The 18378-nt window shown below is 50.8% G+C and overlaps 7 protein-coding genes across 7 annotated transcripts; 3 read left to right on the forward strand and 4 right to left on the reverse strand.

The window, feature by feature from the left end:
- Positions 1-1416: 1416 nt before the first annotated feature.
- N7539_007071 (sugar porter family MFS transporter) lies at positions 1417-3180 on the forward strand (the record flags this gene model as incomplete). The annotated part of the gene is made up of 2 exons (XM_056936672.1): positions 1417-2433; positions 2515-3180. 2 exons carry the CDS (start codon positions 1417-1419, stop codon positions 3178-3180), a joined length of 1683 nt encoding a protein of 560 aa, XP_056788607.1.
- An 806-nt stretch (positions 3181-3986) lies between these two features.
- Positions 3987-5175, reverse strand: N7539_007072 (glycoside hydrolase family 75 protein; the record flags this gene model as incomplete). The annotated part of the gene is made up of 3 exons (XM_056936673.1): positions 3987-4664; positions 4720-5007; positions 5077-5175. Coding segments are annotated over 3 exons (1065 nt in total), but the record flags the coding sequence as incomplete, so codon positions are not given.
- Positions 5176-7160: 1985 nt separating this feature from the next.
- N7539_007073 (uncharacterized protein) lies at positions 7161-7628 on the forward strand (the record flags this gene model as incomplete). The annotated part of the gene is made up of 2 exons (XM_056936674.1): positions 7161-7507; positions 7562-7628. 2 exons carry the CDS (start codon positions 7161-7163, stop codon positions 7626-7628), a joined length of 414 nt encoding a protein of 137 aa, XP_056788609.1.
- A 1457-nt stretch (positions 7629-9085) lies between these two features.
- On the reverse strand, positions 9086-10007 carry N7539_007074 (protein tyrosine phosphatase-like domain-containing protein; the record flags this gene model as incomplete). The annotated part of the gene is made up of 4 exons (XM_056936675.1): positions 9086-9150; positions 9228-9361; positions 9495-9711; positions 9782-10007. 4 exons carry the CDS (start codon positions 10005-10007, stop codon positions 9086-9088), a joined length of 642 nt encoding a protein of 213 aa, XP_056788610.1.
- A 2122-nt stretch (positions 10008-12129) lies between these two features.
- Positions 12130-13820, forward strand: N7539_007075 (phosphatidate phosphatase App1 family protein; the record flags this gene model as incomplete). Its single annotated transcript, XM_056936676.1, has 3 exons — positions 12130-13137; positions 13210-13259; positions 13313-13820. 3 exons carry the CDS (start codon positions 12130-12132, stop codon positions 13818-13820), a joined length of 1566 nt encoding a protein of 521 aa, XP_056788611.1.
- A 380-nt stretch (positions 13821-14200) lies between these two features.
- Positions 14201-14932, reverse strand: N7539_007076 (class I SAM-dependent methyltransferase; the record flags this gene model as incomplete). Its single annotated transcript, XM_056936677.1, has 1 exon — positions 14201-14932. The coding sequence occupies one exon, from the start codon at positions 14930-14932 to the stop codon at positions 14201-14203; it is 732 nt and encodes a 243-aa protein (XP_056788612.1).
- Positions 14933-15701: 769 nt separating this feature from the next.
- cp6 (uncharacterized protein) lies at positions 15702-17396 on the reverse strand (the record flags this gene model as incomplete). Its single annotated transcript, XM_056936678.1, has 5 exons — positions 15702-15766; positions 15821-16087; positions 16153-16666; positions 16737-17067; positions 17152-17396. The coding sequence occupies 5 exons, from the start codon at positions 17394-17396 to the stop codon at positions 15702-15704; spliced, it is 1422 nt and encodes a 473-aa protein (XP_056788613.1).
- Positions 17397-18378: the final 982 nt, after the last annotated feature.

The following is an 18378-nucleotide window of genomic DNA, read 5'->3' on the forward strand; positions in this document are numbered from 1 at the left end:
TCAACGGAGTGAATAAAGGTGGAGACGAATTCTTCAGTGTTGAGACAAGCAGAGACTGCTAAAGGTTACTGAAACATCAACTGAAGCCAATATCTGTCGTCAACCACCTTGCTCCTTCAGTTCCATCTACACGTTGATAGAAGGGGGGGAAGGCGCTTCGCGAGTCCTTTCCCTCGACATTGTGTCCAGTTAAACGTTGAACCAATCCTAGTCTCGCACAACAGGCTTGATGGGAAAGGTGCATCCAGGATTGACATCATATTTGTGGTTCCGCCGTGCGAAGCGAGCCAAGTGGACTTTCCACTCCTGACGCTATGCCGTTGCCGAGAACTGGTTGGCTCATCCGAGTCTCGGGTACGGAAGGCTTCGGCACGATTAGAAATCCGCATTGTCTGCCCGAACGTCGGGATCATGCCGGCGGTTGTGTTGGGCTACTTGGTCAGACGGTGGAAGTGCATGGACTATGGAGTATGGACTACGGACTATCGACTATGGAGAGTACTCCAGTTTGCCCCGATGTGAGAGAAGTCGACCGTCTGGGGTCTGGAGAAGTGGAATTATATCTCTGGCCCGGCCGAAAAATGAGATCTCGGGGAACCTGAAGCCCAGCCGATTGAAGGTCCCGATGCCGAAGCCGAGCCACGTCATCTCTCGGCGTGGCTGCCTGCAAAGAAGCCGATCGCCACTGTTGCACAACCGACGACACAACCACGCAACAATCCAAAAGAGGACAAGTGAGGATGATACGAACAAATCAGATTGTCCGCCAGGTCTCAATCACCCATGGTGCGCCAATCGGTGAATCCCATCAGCGGCCGATAGGGTCCGATAGTTCCAGCCGTGGACCTTGTCTGATCTCTTCCTTGTCCAGCCTTTGACCTCTGACGAATTCTTCTTTCCCCTTGGTGGATGCCCACTTTCCCCCACATGCATCGAATCATGTTTGGCTGGGGTCCTGGGGACAACTCTTGTGCTCGAACGTCGTCATTGTCTCGCTAGGCGAACCGGCACTCGAAACGGAGGCATGAAGAATCTTGTCGCGGCATTGGCACTCCCCCGATGCGTGTCCCGCAAAGTGGACTTCCCCACGAATGAGCACGACTTGAGGAAAGGAAATTCTCTGCGCCGCCGGTTTAGGAACCCATGTGATGTGTGATTTGGGCGGATCAGCTCGGGTTGCTGGCTTATTACAAAAGGGCCTTGTCGTTCACTTTCTCGATTCGAGAAGTTCATCCATCCGCCAGCGTGGACCATCAAGATCATTCATTTCTTTGAACCACTAAACGCACTCATTTTTAAGCATTGAAGTGGGCTATTGTTGTGTCAGTCGATCACTATTTGGCCTGAGGTTGATTCTATCCCTCACATAACATCAACAAACGATTCCTCCTCCCCTCCACCCGTCATTTCATCACAATGGGTCACGAGTCGAGTGCCCATCATGGGGAGAACATCGCTATGGCCGGTCTCCCCACGAGCTACGCCAGTGCCTCTTCAAGCACCGATGCCTCCATGGTCGACAACTACACAGGCGGAAAGCCTGTCCGCCCTGTGGCCGGCGTGGACACCCCCATCCCCCGCGTGACCGCTCGTTCGTTGGTGATGGCGCTTTTTGTCTCCATGGGCGGTCTGCTCTTTGGTTACGATACTGGTCAAATCTCAGGCTTCCAGGCTATGAGCAACTATCTGCGACGGTATGGCGAAATGACCGGAAATGGTGATTACAAATTCAGCAATACCCGGTCCGGACTGATTGTCGGCTTGCTTTCCATCGGTACTTTGATCGGTGCACTGTGCGCCGCTCCTGTCGCAGACAAATTGGGCCGGAAATACTCTATTACCGTGTGGTGCATTGTGCTCAATATTGGCTTGATTGTTCAGATTTCCACACCATATGGCCACTGGTGGCAGATGGTCGTCGGTCGTTGGGTCACTGGTCTGGGAGTTGGTGGTTGCTCCTTGCTCGTACCCATGTACCAGGGTGAGAGTTCGCCTCGTCACATCCGTGGAGCCATGATCTGCTGCTATCAGCTCTTCGTCACCTTGGGTATCTTTCTCGCCTACTGCATCAACCTGGGTACACACACACTGCATGGCACAGCTCAGTGGCGGATCACTCTGGGCCTCACTTTCCTCTTTGCCCTCGTCCTGGGAGGTGGTATGCTTTTCTTCCCCGAGAGCCCTCGCTACGACTTCCGCCATGGCAAGGTTGATCGTGCCCAGAGAACACTGGCCAAGTTGTACGGTGTGCCTGAAAACCACGTCCGTATTCTGGAGGAACTCGAGGAGATTCGTGAGCAATTTGAGATGGAGACGGAGCAGCAGGTCTGGCACGAGTTCATCACCGCGCCCCGGATGTTCTATCGCATTGCCTTGGGCATGGCTCTTCAAAGTCTGCAGCAGCTGACCGGTGCCAACTACTTCTTCTATTATGTGAGTATACCGATATTTCATGGTCCCTAAAACCCATTGTTTCCGGAAATTCGTTCTAATCCTTGTGATTTTTGCTTTTAGGGTACAACCATTTTCCAAGGTGCCGGTATCTCCGACAGCTTCGTCACCCAGGTGATCCTTGGCGCCGTCAACTTTGGAACTACCTTCGGTGGTCTATACGTCGTCGAAAACTTCGGTCGTCGCAAGTCTCTCATGTTCGGTGCCGGGTGGATGTTCATCATGTTCATGATCTTCGCCTCTCTGGGTCACTTTGCGCTCGATGTCGCCCACCCCGAGAACACTCCAGGAGTGGGTAAGGGCATGATCGTTGTGACCTGCCTTTTCATCGCCGCGTACGCCATGACCTGGGGTCCCATGGTTTGGGCCATCGTTGCCGAGCTTTTCCCGTCCAAGTATCGTGCCAAGGGTATGGCTCTCGCCACAGCCTCCAACTGGGCATGGAACTTCCTCATCTCGTTCTTCACCCCTTTCATCACCGGTGCGATTGACTTTGCCTATGGCTACGTCTTTGCTGGTTGTCTCCTTGTCGGCATCTTTGTTATTTACTTCTTTGTGATCGAGGGCAAGGGCCGTACCCTTGAAGAGCTCGACTACATGTACGTTCACAAGGTTGCTCCCTGGAAGAGCAGCAAGTACGAGTTCCCTCAGCAGAGCTCGGAGTGGCAACCTGCGGAGACTTCTACTGGTCGCAAGGATCGAGAGATGCAGCACGCCGAGAACGCATAAATCACACCTGTCGAAGTTTCTCGACCCTCTATTTCTTGAATGTCATGCTTTCGCGGCATCTCATGTCTTTGGGGTTTCCGAATTTTTTTTTGACTATCCATCCCTCTGGTTCAAGTTATGTTACTGCATCATTGGCGTCGTTGGAAGATGGTCTGGTTATACAAATACCTGGCAAGGATGGCGAATTTTTCTCTGCATATAGAATAGAACAACACCGGCGTCGGTCTGGCCGTGCCTGTCATGAGCATCAATTTACGCCTTGAATGATCTTTCAATCTTTCGTCTCTTACAAAAATGTAGATTCCATCTTAAGACCTCAGGCTGTGTGAACCTAAAAGCCGGATATTTAGGTTCACGGTGGGGGAAATCTTACCCTCAATAGAACTCAATTTCTTCAACCCTGAAGGTAGGTAGTTCATACCTAGGTACTGGGACGGAAAATCTTCAACACCCACCTGCAGAAATATTTTCTGGAGTGCTTTCGACTTTTCTGAATGTAATATCATCCAAGCTGTGAGCTCTATGACAAGAAAATAGTTGATATTCTTAATACTTTCCTGCAACTCGAATATACACTTTCCCATCCATTTCGAGAGTTTCGGAATTTTTTGTCGAATTTTCCAAACAAAGAAAGCAGTCTATCACATAACTAACAACAAATTGTACAAACGTTTGGAGAGCATCATCGATCTTAAACATCACTGTAACCATCTATACTTTCTTCTCACCATTTCTTCTCACCAGACCGTAACCCCTCAAACAAATCTTTTCCGAGACGAAGGTACACGTGTGAAAGAGGGTATACCAGTCGACGAAGGAGTGGCAGCAGGTGTTTTGGCCGGGGTGTGACTGCTCACAGGTGCCGAGCTGGTGATCGGGCGGCTAGTGTGCGAAGGACGGTGACTCGGTGTGTGAGTCGCAGGCGTCGTGGTGGAATAATAGCCCGAAGTAGCGCTGTGATGACGGCGATCCCGTGTCTTGTCCTTTGTGGATCGGTGCTTGCCACGGCGAGCAATAGAAGCGCTCGAATTTTTACTTGTTGGAGTTGGAGTTGGAGTAGTCTTGAATGAGGCGGAGGCACTCTTCGACCCGTTTCCGGGAGTTGGAGTTGAAGAGTCCTCGAGGGAAGCGGAGAATTTGGCAACAGGACTATCACCGATAGCCTTGAGGCTTTTCTCGAAAGCTTGGCCATCGAGGGCATGCCAGTTTGCGGATTTTCTGGGGACGGCATTCTTGCCGCTGAATCCAATGTACATGACGTCCTTTATATCGTGGCCACGGTCGCGGTTGAGGTGCTCTTCTGGGAAGCAGAGCTTTGCCATGGAAAGGGAGGATTCTCCGACCAAGTCCCCTCCGTTGGTCTCTCCCCAAATCCCATAGTGCTTGAGACTCACTGATGTTAGAGAAGATGGTATTGTAATTAAAGTGTATATCTGAAGAGCCATGGACTCACCAACTCTCCATTGCAAATCACGGCCATTACGCTGAGAGGCTTAATGCCATACCTTTGTGGGGGTCAAAGGTAGAATTTCCACCGACCTTGCCAAAGACAACATAAGGGTGCACGTTTGCGTTCAAGTCTGAAATTCCAAGCTTCTTGACTTCGTCTTGAAATGCAGTCTGTCCTTGCCCACTTGGGTCATTCGAGCATGCACCGGCACTGTTGTCGACACCGTCGCAGTCGATGTCCATGTCGGTGTATGCACCATTGCCCGACTGGGTGTGCAAGAAAATAGCATCGTGAGTGTCACCACAGTCGGCGATATCGGCTTTGCCAGATTCTCCATCGCTGAAACCAGACTGAAGGATATTATTAAATTTTCCACCCTAGAACCTGAGATTAGCTTAGTGTGTTATGGTTACCTAGGTATTGTCGAAGGCGGTCGATTGCCATACCTCGTGCTGTTGATAAAGCTCTTTAAGATGAGACGGCAATTCATATGCCGGAAGCCGGAACAAGCCCAACAAGGGCCAGAAGCAAGACCCCCGTTGCATGCATTGCGATGACAATTTGAATCGAAATCGATGGTGAAATTTCGAACAGAGAATCCTCTTTTATTGGGGATGCTCGCTGAGAAATGACGAGACAAAGTCAGGTCTTTATATTTGTCGGAGGGAGCCATCCTCGCTCTGCTTCCAATTTTGAAACGAAGATGATCGTCTGCATGATCGACAATCTCTGTCAGAGAATGACTTACCCATTACTGGTGAGGCTCGGGTCTGTTCGGGGTTCTTTGCAGATCAGTGTATCAGATTCTGCATCTTTCAAGAAGGCTTTCGCTTCTCTTAGCTGAAGTAGACGGCTATGGCGTAACTGTATGCGCGCTGAGCTCCACATTTCATTGATGAATAGGCCCCAATCTCAATCTTCCGTAAAAGTCTTCTTGTGCATAGGTCAAGCAGAGCCGAAGTCGTAGATCGAGGTGAGTCGTATCTGTCTATCGAATTCCGCCCGCGCCGAGTGGCAGTCCCAGAAGCGACTTGAAGATCTCGAGTGCTGAGGTTATGGGAGGTTGAAGTGGGTCGCGGAGGCCGTGGTTGTCGATATGCAAGAGAGAAAATAAGTAACTGCAGCAACGCGATCGTCATGGGGCCAAGTCTTGGATGTTTCATGTTTCATCTTCAATTCTCAAATTTGCCACTTGATGATGGATCGTCGGACAGAGAGCCGAATGCTGTCGTAGGTAATTGAGACTGCGTTGATTTCATAAGATCCGTACATGTCACTTTGATCCCTTCTTTTGAGAGTCGTCAAGGCAACCGATCAAGCTTTACTGAATCATTGAAAACTTTCGTATTGCTCACGATTGCACGATTGTACAATATTCATGGGCATAACTGAAGACTCTGTTCGAAAAGACACAACACTGAGGAAACATCTGCTCAGAAAAAGACTGGACGCTCATTACGTTGGAGTGTAAAGCCACAGATGTAGTGTACCTCTGTAACATCCTTCAGCTTCAAGGCGTTGAATTATTCGCGGGCACTAGTTTGGGGACGGCCGTAGAGGTACGAGTCCAGCGACAGAAGACCCGATCATGATTGCTATTTGGCGACTGACTTATGCTCATACCAATATCAGATTATTTTTGTCCGAAATAAGATATATGTTTAGTCAAAGGCAAAGTAAAACGGGTAAGATTTTCAGAAGAGTAAGGGAGATGAACGCCAATTGGCGACGCGCTGGCCTCCATTCCATTCATTCGCTCCTGCAGACATTGAAGGTCCAAATCTGTAAACGTGAATGTGGACAAAGCTTCAACGGTGCATCTTGAACAAAGTTCTCGAAGGAGTACAGATGGAGACTGGGGGGAACCGAGCGATCTGTGGCTGAAGATGGAAACGGATCCCGCCATTGCTGTAATCAAGCCGAGGAAATATTGCGGACTCCCGTCGGAGATGCAGGATCTTAAAAGTCCTCTTTCGCGACGATTATTGGAGACTGTCGTCGATGCGAAGTTGGTAACTGATTGATTTGGAGATGAAATTGCATGGATTGGCTGGGCTGCGTCACGTGGATTCAGGTGGAAGGGACCGCCGTCGAAAGTGGTCAGTGGTCCTTCTAACGGTCATCCAGAGTACAACCATCTCTTGTCGAAATTATTCCTCAGGTCACTACTTCTCTCGAGTCTGATGCACTTCATACTCCGTTTGCTGATCCTGACGCCGCATATACGGCCGCACCGGCCCCGCCCCCACAAGTCGAGGGCCCAATCGCTCCATCAGCCGGCTCGTTATCTCCCCGGGCTTCAACCGCTGGGGGCCCATCATTCACGGCCGCCACTGCTGACACAAAAACACCCGACACAGTGCGTCCTCTTTCGTTGCCTAGATCACAGCCAACGGATGTTGCGTTTACGTGGACCATCACACAGAAGTTGTCAGAACGGTCAGCCCCTCCGACCCGGCGACAAGTGGACATGGGATGTGAATCCCCCACCGCTGTTGGGTAATTCCTGTGCCGTCTCCAAGATGACCTGATGCGGACAGCATTCATGCGAGTTGCTATCGGATCTCGGTTGTGGGAACTGAAGCCGCGGATCCACCCACGCTTGCGCAACAGATCCAGCGTCCTAAAGTGCGTGGGGAACAGGAAACACGCGGCTTTCAAAGTGTTGATGAGGCGAGGGTGTACCTCGGTCCCACGTTTTTACGGCTATTACGAACGAAAGCAACGAGAATTTGACCTTGTGCCGGGAGTTTATATCAAATATGTCGTGTGGAAGAAGGTGTCGAGGGAGTCGTTGACACAGCAGTATTTCTGGAGCTTGGCACCCACTACGCGCGAGGAAATGCGTGTAAGGGTTCGTGTCCGTGCTGCTTACGAGTAAGTCTACTCGCCTGTAATCAGGTGTGGCCCTCCTCTTGCAGCCTAACCTAGTTCAAGGGATGTTCTCCGTTGCGGAATGGCGCCAGAGATGTACGAGACTTCCAAGATCATTCTATGACATGGGCACAGAAAATATGTAAGGCATGAACTCTCCGAACAGGAGAACTCTTCTATTATGGACGACAATCTAGCCGAATTTCAGGGGTCCGAATGGGGCGGCCAATTCTTCACAAATTGGAATGGTCACATGCTCGCTATGTCGAGTTCGAGCTGGCCAAGCCACATGATGATAGAGAATGGGCCTTTCGGCTTGAGAAGTGGGAGTGCTGAGAGTTGACAAGTCTTCGATTTGCTTGGCATGACATTGAGTTTGGATTGCTCGAGTTCCACGATTATCAAAGGATTCACAATGACCTACATTCCAACGATTCAAACCAATCAGCAATTCACCTCGGCCCTGAATTTCTCGTTCTTAGACATTTTAGTGTCTGGGATACGTCCATTGGCATTATTCGGAGTTGCTAAATCCCGCCCTGTGAGCTCAGCCACATCACCTTGGCGCATGAGAGCATGCCGCCTGGGGGCAACAATGTTGAGACTTGACGCCGATCCATCAAATACAATAAAATCACTGCTAGGGGGGCGAACATTATTCTGAGCATGTTCCTGCGCGCTCACTAGTCTGGTCTGCGCGTCGACGAGAGGATCAAGATTCAAGGCTCACTTGGTCAAGACTTGCCAGTCTGGCGTCTTTGACAGTTTCGACTCATCATTAGGAAGATAGCTGCAGGGCTACCTTACCGTGTCACTCAATGTAAGGTTGAGTCGCATGGCTGTGTCAAGTCCGTCAGCCCCATCAGGTGACCTTGGCCGAGGAAGGGTTGTCGGGTCATGCAAGACATGGGCCCGTTGTACTCGACTAACCCGGCCTCTCGATCCTTTCTTCCACAACTCCCCCATCGACACATAACGTTTTGTTTTTTCATCGCAGAAAAGACAAAATGTAGAGCCATCCTGTATGAGAGACTTATTCTATCATCATCGTCATCTCCCATCCATCATCAGCTCCCATCCATCATGATCCATCGCCGTCAATTCCCATCAGCCTCATCGTTCCCACGAGTCCCTCCATCCACGTCATTAATGACAGAAGCATTCCTGGAGAGACAAAGGCTAACACCCTTCCATGGAAATGCATCCTGAACTCAGATATTCCAGAGGCAAAGATGAGACCAGTTCTGTATACGACTCTCGTTTGTTATGTCCATCAGAAGACATGGGATCAATATCATTAGCCTATCCAGACGGACTACTAAAGAAAGTAAAGGATGAAAAGCCGGATTATTTTAACAGCGTATGGCAGCTCTATCAGTCGAGGGTTCAGTAGGCCTTAAACAGACCCCTTGAAAAGGACTGTGACCACAGAGCCCAAGAGAGATTCTGATTTTTCTCTCTTAGGACCTGTGACTCATGAAGCGGCGAGGTTAGCCAGACACCGGGCTTTGTTTTCGGCGCTCGAATTATGGGTTCAAGTCTTGACGGCTCTTCAAGATGAGGTTTGCGGCTAGAACACGATCAATTCGCTCGTGCAAGTACCTTCTTTCTCTGCTTCAGCATGTATTTGTACATCATGACAGATCCTATGGGTTGGACATCTCGTAAGTTTCCAAGTTGACAAAGGGCCACATGCAGTGTGAAAAGAAAACTTCGCTCTTACCAGGACCGTAAAGCGCAAGGAAGAAATAATACAATGCAATGAGCGCATTGCAGTCGGTGACTGTGGTGGATTTGTACATCAACCACCACTCAGAACTGATTCCGACTGGATAAAGGACAACAAAGAGGGAATACCTAGAAACCTTGTCAGCGAACATAGGCGCAGACACATTCGGATGCCTAAGCACCCGTTTCGCACTGGAAGTATTGGAGGGGAGGAAGACAATGTGCCCAAACTGCGGAAAGGCTCAAACTATCAACTACTCACCGAAGCCATCTCAATACACCCGAGTTCGTCTTCCCGGCCAGCATCACCGCAAAGTAAGAGTATCGAACCACATCAGCCATGGACCATGCCAGAATCATAGCCGGATAGGCATATGATACTGACGTAGTCCTCGGGAACGCATAGTTCACGGCCCACACTTGAGTGGAGCGAGCAAATGCTTGTGTGAAGGTCGTGAAGACAGGTGAGCGAGTGATACCTTTTCACGCCCGTCAACTATGATGTCCTCGCCATGCTCCACATGAAATTGAAAGCTCCCCGGGACTTACCGAAAATGGCGTGGAGGACTTCAGCTGCAGCCAAGGTCTGAGCGTATCGGGTCCACGGCTCAAGAGACGCATACACATCAGTGCTTCGGCCCGAGGAGATCAACTCTGAGATGACCCCGGTCAAGACACGAAGCCATACTATAGCACACAAGACATTGTAAGCCAGAAGATAGGTCTGTGAGACAGACGACAGCTTCCTAGCCTGAGACTTATCGGAAGCGGACATTTTTCAAGGTCAAATCCTCAGAGCTCGCAAGACTTGTACTTGTCTCACGCTGGAAAGAGAACGTGAAAGAGCTGCGGCCTCGAACGCACAGACGAGGTCGGGTCCAATTTGCAATGGGCGACCCTGAGGATTTATTTCACTTGCGAGAGGTTAGCGCTGGATCAGGATGTCACGGGCCACCCTTCAACCGAGGCTCCAAATCAATAATGGACATTTATTCACGTTGGCACCTGTTAGGGTACAGTCTTATCGACCAAATTGTATGATCCTTTGTTCCGCTTTTTCACCCCAAATCAATTTTCATTGGGAATAAGTGGATCCTCTCATCGGCAATTGCCCGTCTCGGTAAGCGGCAATTCCTCTTTGCGTCATTCTTCCGGGGGTAAGTGTACCTCACGTGATATAGGTGTCCAAGCGCCGTTAGCGACATTCATTCTTCGAGAGTCTCTTGGCTCTTGGCTCTTGGCTCTTGGCTCTTGGCTTTTGGATGTGCCAGGACATCATATAGCAGTGGTTGTGCTGAAAGTGGTTTATTAGCGAGTCATGTCGCCTATTATCATTATCGGAGAGCGCGTGATTCCACGTGTTGATGTCCACCTGCGCCCGCCGCATCCAGGAACGAAAAGTCTGGTAAATGCACTTACACATCCGGTGCAGTCCGTGAACGAGCCGTTGTAGTCGCTCTTTGTCCTCTGAAAATTGTCTCTAGTAGATCACGAACCGATACCGCGGATCTATTGGGGTATTCCATCTGGAGGGTTCCCTCGGATGGCAGCTGATCAGATCTGATGTTTTGATAGTGGTGGATGAACTCAGTCGTGTCAGCTGACCGAAGTAGGCGCCCCAGAATCAGTAGTCGCTTCCTCGATCGACGTCGGGGTTTATGACTTCAAACCCACCTACGAATTGACGCGCATACAGTGTACAACCTGGAATCATTCTCAATATTGCATATCAGTCCAGGCTTAGGGTACGATTGCATGCTCGTCATGGATAATTCATTGCGATTGTGCCCAGTCGAATGCAAAGGGGCCCATGCCTCAAAGAGCGGTGACATCGTGATCTCAGCCAGCGCCAAGCCTGAGCAGGTGCACCGCCACAACCCCAATCGAAGCTTTGGGCGGCCGAAGAAAACAAGAATCAGGGGCACGCCTCGAACTCGGTCGATTGGACCACGGACCGGGTCTAAGCTCGAATCGGCCGGCGTCCAGAGCTGATTCAAAGTCAATGCCGCTCGGGGTAACTGCTCTGGATATTGTGAGCTCGAAATGTTGGGTACATCGGTCGTTGTATGGAAAGTCAGCCGTCGGATCTGAGGCTGAAACTTACAGATGCTGGATGACAAGTTCGTGATGAGCCCAGTTGACTCTTGTTTTCTCCGTCACCACAGACGCGCAGTATGAAGAGTAGTGAACGAGATGCGGATTCTGGCCAGTGGCCACTGGCCACACATTTCAAGTCCATCGATCTACGTACCAGGCAACATCCACATGCACGCAGCGAGGACTCATCGTGGAACCCTTTTTTGGATGGTATGAACCACCGGATGTTGTGGTGCCCCAACATACAACAGCATCAAGCCCAATGAAATGTCTGGAGACTGGCACCTACTATTGTATGTGAAACATCAAGGTTCCGATCACTGAGTCTAGGGTAGAAGTCTAATGGTACATTGCTGGAAAGCGGCCGACTCGAGTCTCGTCATACCAAATTGAACATCAACACACAGGGTCTCATGACGTCGGTGGAGACACTCTGTGCAGAGTCCCTTCACAGGGCTCATCAAGCGTGACCCTGTTTTCAACGCAGCTCTCTCTCTCCCTTTCTCTCTCTCTCTCCGCGATCAAGGCGTGGCTGATGCTTTGCCCTACGCCATAACCCATCCCTACGCCATAACAATCTCCCCAGAGGCCTTAAATTCAAGTGGACTGCCCAGCCTGGCCGGTGTGTGCTCTCCCCGGAGCTTTCTGAGAGTCAGTAGAGAGCATAGAGAAGATATCTCATACTGTCTTCGCTGGATTTGAATATCTCTCATCTCCTATCTCTTCACTCAACTTCCCCCTTCTCTAACCTTGCTTTCTTCTCTTCAACCGCCCAGAGCCGCTCTTCTTCTCTCTCCATGATGAGTAACATCACTTGGCATGCACGGGCCGTCGCGCTGTTGGCAGTTCTGCCAATCGTCGCCGCTATTCCCGCCCCGACCGGCGATGCCGGGACCGTGAATGATGCCAATCCTCCCCAGCCTGCGATTACTCCCTCGCCCGTTCAAAATAACCCCTCTCCGATCATTCAGCGTGGGATCATCAGCGATGTCGAGAATGATGTCAACAGCATCCTGTCAGGTCTGGGCTCGGACATCCCCACGTGGGTCGCCTCGGGAGTACCCAACTTCTTCCAGGGATTCCCGACTGGAGATAGCGTTGCCAGCTCGCTAGGCTTGAAATCCTCTGATTTGGCGGCCCTGCCCACCAATGTCTTGAACATTGACCCGTATGCCAACTGGACCAAGTCGGGCTGGAACGTGCGCTTCCACGGCAATGTCTACAAGCAGCCCAACACGTCGCGATCCGACTTGGACCGCCTCGCCAACGTCTTCCTGGTCGGCACCGACATCAAGAATCTGCCCCCTTCAGAGCAGAACCAGGCGCGCAACTTGACTGCCGAGATTTTCGTCGTTCAGCAGCCACATGTCGCGGTCAACACCATCTACCTTGAGCCCTCGCCTTCGCAGGGAGCCAGCGGCCAGCCGGGGGGTGGTGGTTCTTCCAACACCACTGGCGGCGTGCAATCGGTCACCTTGCCGTACAATACCACTGCGGAGGGTGATTTCGACGTCTTTGTACCGATCAAGAGCAACGGTTTGACTGCGGGTAATGAAACCTCGGCTATCCAGAGACTCAACACCTACGTGGAAGGTGCCTCTATCGGCAATTCTACCGCCTACCTGGTCCCCCCCACCGGACTAACGGTCATCTCGGACATTGATGATATCCTGCGAATCACCAAGATCTATGAGCCCAAGGAAGGCCTGCTGAACAGCTTTGCCAAGGCATTCACTCCCTGGGAAAATATGCCCGAAATCTACGCGAACTGGTCTTCCAAAATACCGCACATGCATTTCCACTACTTGGTACGTTAACCCCGTGTCCGTACGTTGTTCCCCCATGTACTCGACTTTGAGGCTAATTATCGCGACATGTAGACCACGACTCCCGAACAAGTCACGCGCAATTATATGTCATTCATTTATAGGTTAGTCGGATGCCAGATCCTTGGTATATGGACGCTGACCCGTCAATTTGCAGCACCTATCCCGGCGGTTCCTTTGATACTCGTCCTCTGAACTTCAGCGACGTTTCCGCGACCCTCTCGATCCGCAAGTTCTTGTTGAAGAAGATCTTCGAAACTTTCCCACAGCGCAAGTTCATTCTCGTAGCAGACACCAGCAACAGCGATGTCATGCGCGATTACCCGGAGATGGTAACCGACTTCCCTGGCCAGGTACAGTGTATCTTCCTGCGTAATACCTCGGCCACCGATAGCGGCGACAAGTTCCCTTATGATACCTCCGGATTCAAGAATATCTCTCAGGACAAGTTCATGTTCTTCGTGAACGCCGATGACTTGACCAACCTGGATATCGAGAATGGACAATGCTACAACCACTCGATTCCCCAGAACCTCACGTTCAGCTACCAAGGTCTGCCATTTGGACTGAGCAAGCACAATGGAGCAGGCCAGCCAGTTGTTGGAAGATACAACCTGTGGACACTGGCTGCCTCTATTGTCGTTGCTGCTGTGATGTTCTCTTAGAACTGGGAAGGGTTCTTTTCCGCACGACTCGATTGGATAGTTGACCTCTCGATCTACTTGAACCACTTCATGAATTAAGCCTAGCATAACGCCACTGAATGACCTTTCATCCGAGCTGTTCTTCGGTAAATATAAATCTGTGATACAGGCCGCCATGTTGACGGGTAACGGGTACGAGTAAATTGAGTCACGTTACACCTGAAGTCAAGATGTGAGCTCCATCGTAGTGAGTGCAAGAACGATTGTTCATCACCACGCCATATAAATCCACAAAACAGTTGCTCATTCTTCCACGGTAATGAGTCAAACTGCCAGCACGATCGGTACATTGAGTCATCCATGCTCGTGCTTCCTCAAGGGTAACCTACTTCCACCATCGATCACGGTCGGGCGCCCTCACATACCAAGAACGGGAACGGCATTTTGGACGGAGCATCACTCCATTCCTCCGTGCTTACATCCATCGTCCATCCAACCCATACATTGACGTCGATGAATCCCACTTTCCTCATGAGATCAGCAAACCCTTCGCGCGGGATACCATGACGCTCGACTCCGTCAAGTTTTGATGGCGGATGGAAGTATTTTGCCTGAGGCCCGAAGTCTTCAAAGTCTGTCAGTGCCACGCGCCCACGGGGCTTGAGACATCCCAATAGGACTTTGAGGAAGGGCTCGAGATCGGGCACGTGGTGGAGAACGAGATGAGAGGTGATTAGATCGTATTTGCGCCGCTGGCCGAACGGGGAAGCGGGATCAGCAGGAGGGAGTGCAGGATCTTCAGGATCTTCGAGCAATTGAGCTATTGGGAGGATATTCTTCGGGGCCGAGTTTGATGTAAGCTTTGTCTGAAGCATCTTGATCATTTCTGCGGCTGGGTCAATGGCGACGATCGTATTCACGAGCCCTGCCACTTGCGTGGTGAGGAGGCCCGTTCCGCATCCGACTTCGAGCACGTCGAGGCCGTGAGATGAAGATGAGGACATAGTTTGGATGATCGGTTTCAGTGTTTGGAAGGCATGACGAGTGGCTTCCAGCACGACGGGGTTTGTGTCCCAGTTGGCGGCCTCGGAATTGAAGCGTTCGTTACCTTCTGAGACCTGAGCGGACGACATGCTGATGGATTCCAGCAGCACTAACTTTGTGATATAATGCAGTTGTTAGCCGACGCTTTAAGTGATCGAGAGATGATGAAGAGCGTTTTGGTTGTTGACTGTGCCGACCACTCTGCTTCTCCAACGCAACCCCACGGAGCCCCGCCTCCACCCCAAACTACCTCGGTAAGGGAAATGTGAGTGGTATTGTGTGACTTCATAGTATTTCGCCTTTATGGCTCAAATTTGGTATGGATGATGGATATGACAGTTCGAAAGGACACGAGGAATGGTCGATACTGAACAATTTGTTGGCGCGAGTCAATTGATCAATGGTGGCAGTTAAATTGAAGTGGCAACAGTACGAGACACGTTGTTTAGTCCAGCGTACCCGCGCTTACCCGCCTAGGTCTTTATTTGAAGAGGATAAGAAAGTCCGAGTAGTTCCAGGCAGCAACGTGATCGAAGAGTACCTGATAAAGACGAATCTGTTTTCGGGTCATTTTCTAATGCAGCAACTCGTGCCATGTTCTTTCGGGACATCCGATAGCATCATGGGCTCCTCTCCTCCCAAATGCCAGCGATTAATACATGTTGCCGGACCACAGGCTTGCACGGGCATCGAACTTCCGGGGTATTTCATTCCATTCTTGCATAGAAGATATTCAGCATCGTGACATATCGGGCCAAACGTAAATACATGCCAATCAACCGATCTCACGCCCAAAAGATCATCAGAAGCAGAGGTGACAGCACCCAATCAGAGCAGGCCACTGGCGTCAAAGATCTCTCAGGTTGACGAGATGGGCTTCTTTTGCAAGATCTGCTTGAACACCTGCAAAGCCGTTTCCGGTTCTGAAAAAGGGAATATTAGTGATGCTCCTCAATGATCTCGACGGGATGACTGACGATAATAAGGCACCTCATGTCCAGCACCATACACCCGCAGGAACGACAAGTTGTTGACCGTCTTAAATTGGCCCTTTTCAACGCCACTGACCGTGTATGGGCCAAGCGCCTTGTTGCTGAATTCCGTGTGACCAGAATAGGAAATTGCATTGGCAGCCCCGTAGTTGCCCACCCAGTTGCAGATCCAGTCGCTGTCACCGGCCCAAACGATCACGTTGACACCGGACTGAACTACGCTGGAGAGGGTTGAAAGGAAAGAGCGAGGGTCTAATGAAAAGTCAGTACGCTGATAAAATTGCAATGAGATTCAACAAGTGGGCGAGTAAACGTACTATCACCGGTCGAGGAAAATTTGTTGTAGGCACCGTTGGGGCATTCTTGGTAGGTTGACTTGGCTCCAATAGCCTTGACCACGGATGGGTTTGCAAGGTAAGTGGAGTATGTCGATGGTGGGTTGGGGTCGTTGGCTGGCTGGCGAATATCGTAGACATCAAAGTCGCCAGACTGACTGATCGGACCCTCAATGGTATTGTAGCAAACATTGTTCGCATTGACGCAGTCGCGGTTCGATCCGGTCGCGGCACACTTCTGAATAGCAGGCAGGCAGTGGTTGTTGTATGCACTCAAATAGCTGGTTCGATCGGAGGAGCTGATCAACTGACGGTACGAATTGCTGTAAGCGTAATCGATGTAGGCCTTCTCCTGAATGGCTGGATCAATCCAGCCGTTGTTGACACCAAGTGCGATGAGGTTGATATTTTCTCCCGAGATGGAACCAGCCTTGATGGCGGCATTCTGCTGCTCAATGTATGCTGCGAATTCAGGTCCATAGTGACCTCCGTAAGACTATGAAGAATAATGAGTTCCCTGGTGACAAATAATGAAGAACGTACGGACGGTCGAGCAAAAGACATACTTCGGTGAAGATAGCGAGGTCTCGGTTCTCATATTGCGGGAATTGACCATAGAAAGCCTGGAGCAGCTTCCAGACATAAGGAGCAGCCGTCACTGTGCTGGTGACATCGTCCGTGCCATACGAGAAGCCGACACCGATCGGTTGATCAATGTACAACATGTTGGCATAAGTGTTCCAACTGTATGGATTCAATGAGGGCTGACTAGCGCCGTTAGTGAAGTGACACGGGCCATTCTCTTGGAACAGACCGATCATGGAGGAACAGCCAGGACCTCCATTGAACCAGGTGGCCAAGGGGGCTGTTGCAGGGTTGTTGCGCGCTTCGAAGAACCTAAGAAATGTCAGAACCAAGCTAGTCAAGCTTCGGGCAGAAGTGTAGGAGAAGAAAAAAATCAAGATACAGGAACATTCTCACCAGAACCACATGTTCATGTTGTTGCCAACAGAGAGATAACCCGAGTACTGGTTGACACCGGGAGTGGTTTCGCAGATTCCAGAGTTCTTCACAAACTCCATTCTGGCTCCAGTTGCGGCATGCTCAAATACCGTGTAGTTCACTCCATCTTTGACCGCAAAAGAGACGGTATCTCTAAGAGTGCTCGCGGGGGCTGCCCACGCCTGCAGCGAGAGCAGAGGCAGAAGCCACTTTGCATGCCACATCTTTTGAATACCTGCAAAGCAGGAGAGCTTGAAGGGCACTTGAGATGAGGATGGATGGATCGATACTCTTTCACATGGCGGACAACCTCTTTTCGCTCTTATAGTGTCAGAACCAGATGTGAGCTTCCTCATTGGGCGATTTCTTACCATCCCAATTGTCGGCGCCAAGCGTCTTATCGCTGCGACAAGCTTCGTCCGGACGGCAATCTGCGGGCACGGTGGGGCGGCCATGCAGATAGTCTGTACAGCCGTCGGAGAGACGAGGTTACAGCACGGCCCAACGTCTGAGATTTGTGATGGACAACGGCCCTTCTTCGAAATTTGATTCGATAGGGTGAGTCAAGCATTGACCATGAAGGCTGACCGGTTGTCTGCCAAGACCGGACTCCGGCTCAGTATAGGCCAGGACCGGGGGGACTGTTCCATGCGATTCATCGACGAACCCAGTCAGCGCCTCTCTTCGATAGATGGGCTCGGGACTTCGGATGGCAGTTCACTCTTTCTTTGTCTGCATTTGCTCGGGGCAATAATACGGGTCGTGCTTGATCAGCGCGAGGAAATGTTGGTTCCGAGGCGGATCTGCAGTTTGAACAATTTCCTTGAAGGAGGGTACAAATGAAGGTGGGTTGGAGTCGGGCGATCTGTGGCTGAAGATGAAACGGACCCCGCCATTGCTATACTCAAGCCAAGGACAGATTGCGGCGGGCCACCGTCGGGGATACAGAATCTCTAAGGTCTTCTTTGCGACGATCATTGGAGAATTCGTGCGGAGTTGATGGTTGTTTGAAGTTGGAGATCAGATTGCATGGATGATCGTCTCGGGATGATACCCGAATTCAGCCTAGCGGGCCTGACTCACGCCGGAGGAACGTACCAGTCGGGTGCGGCAAGATCCGGTCGAACCGTCCCGGGCTTTCGTGAGAGTCTGGACATTGTCAATGATTACGGAATTATTTTCGCCTGATGAGGCACAGCTCGTTGT

Source organism: Penicillium diatomitis (genome assembly GCF_028827545.1).
Source record: "Penicillium diatomitis strain IBT 30728 chromosome Unknown utg000009l_segment0_segment0, whole genome shotgun sequence".
NCBI classification, from domain to species: Eukaryota; Fungi; Ascomycota; class Eurotiomycetes; order Eurotiales; family Aspergillaceae; genus Penicillium; species Penicillium diatomitis.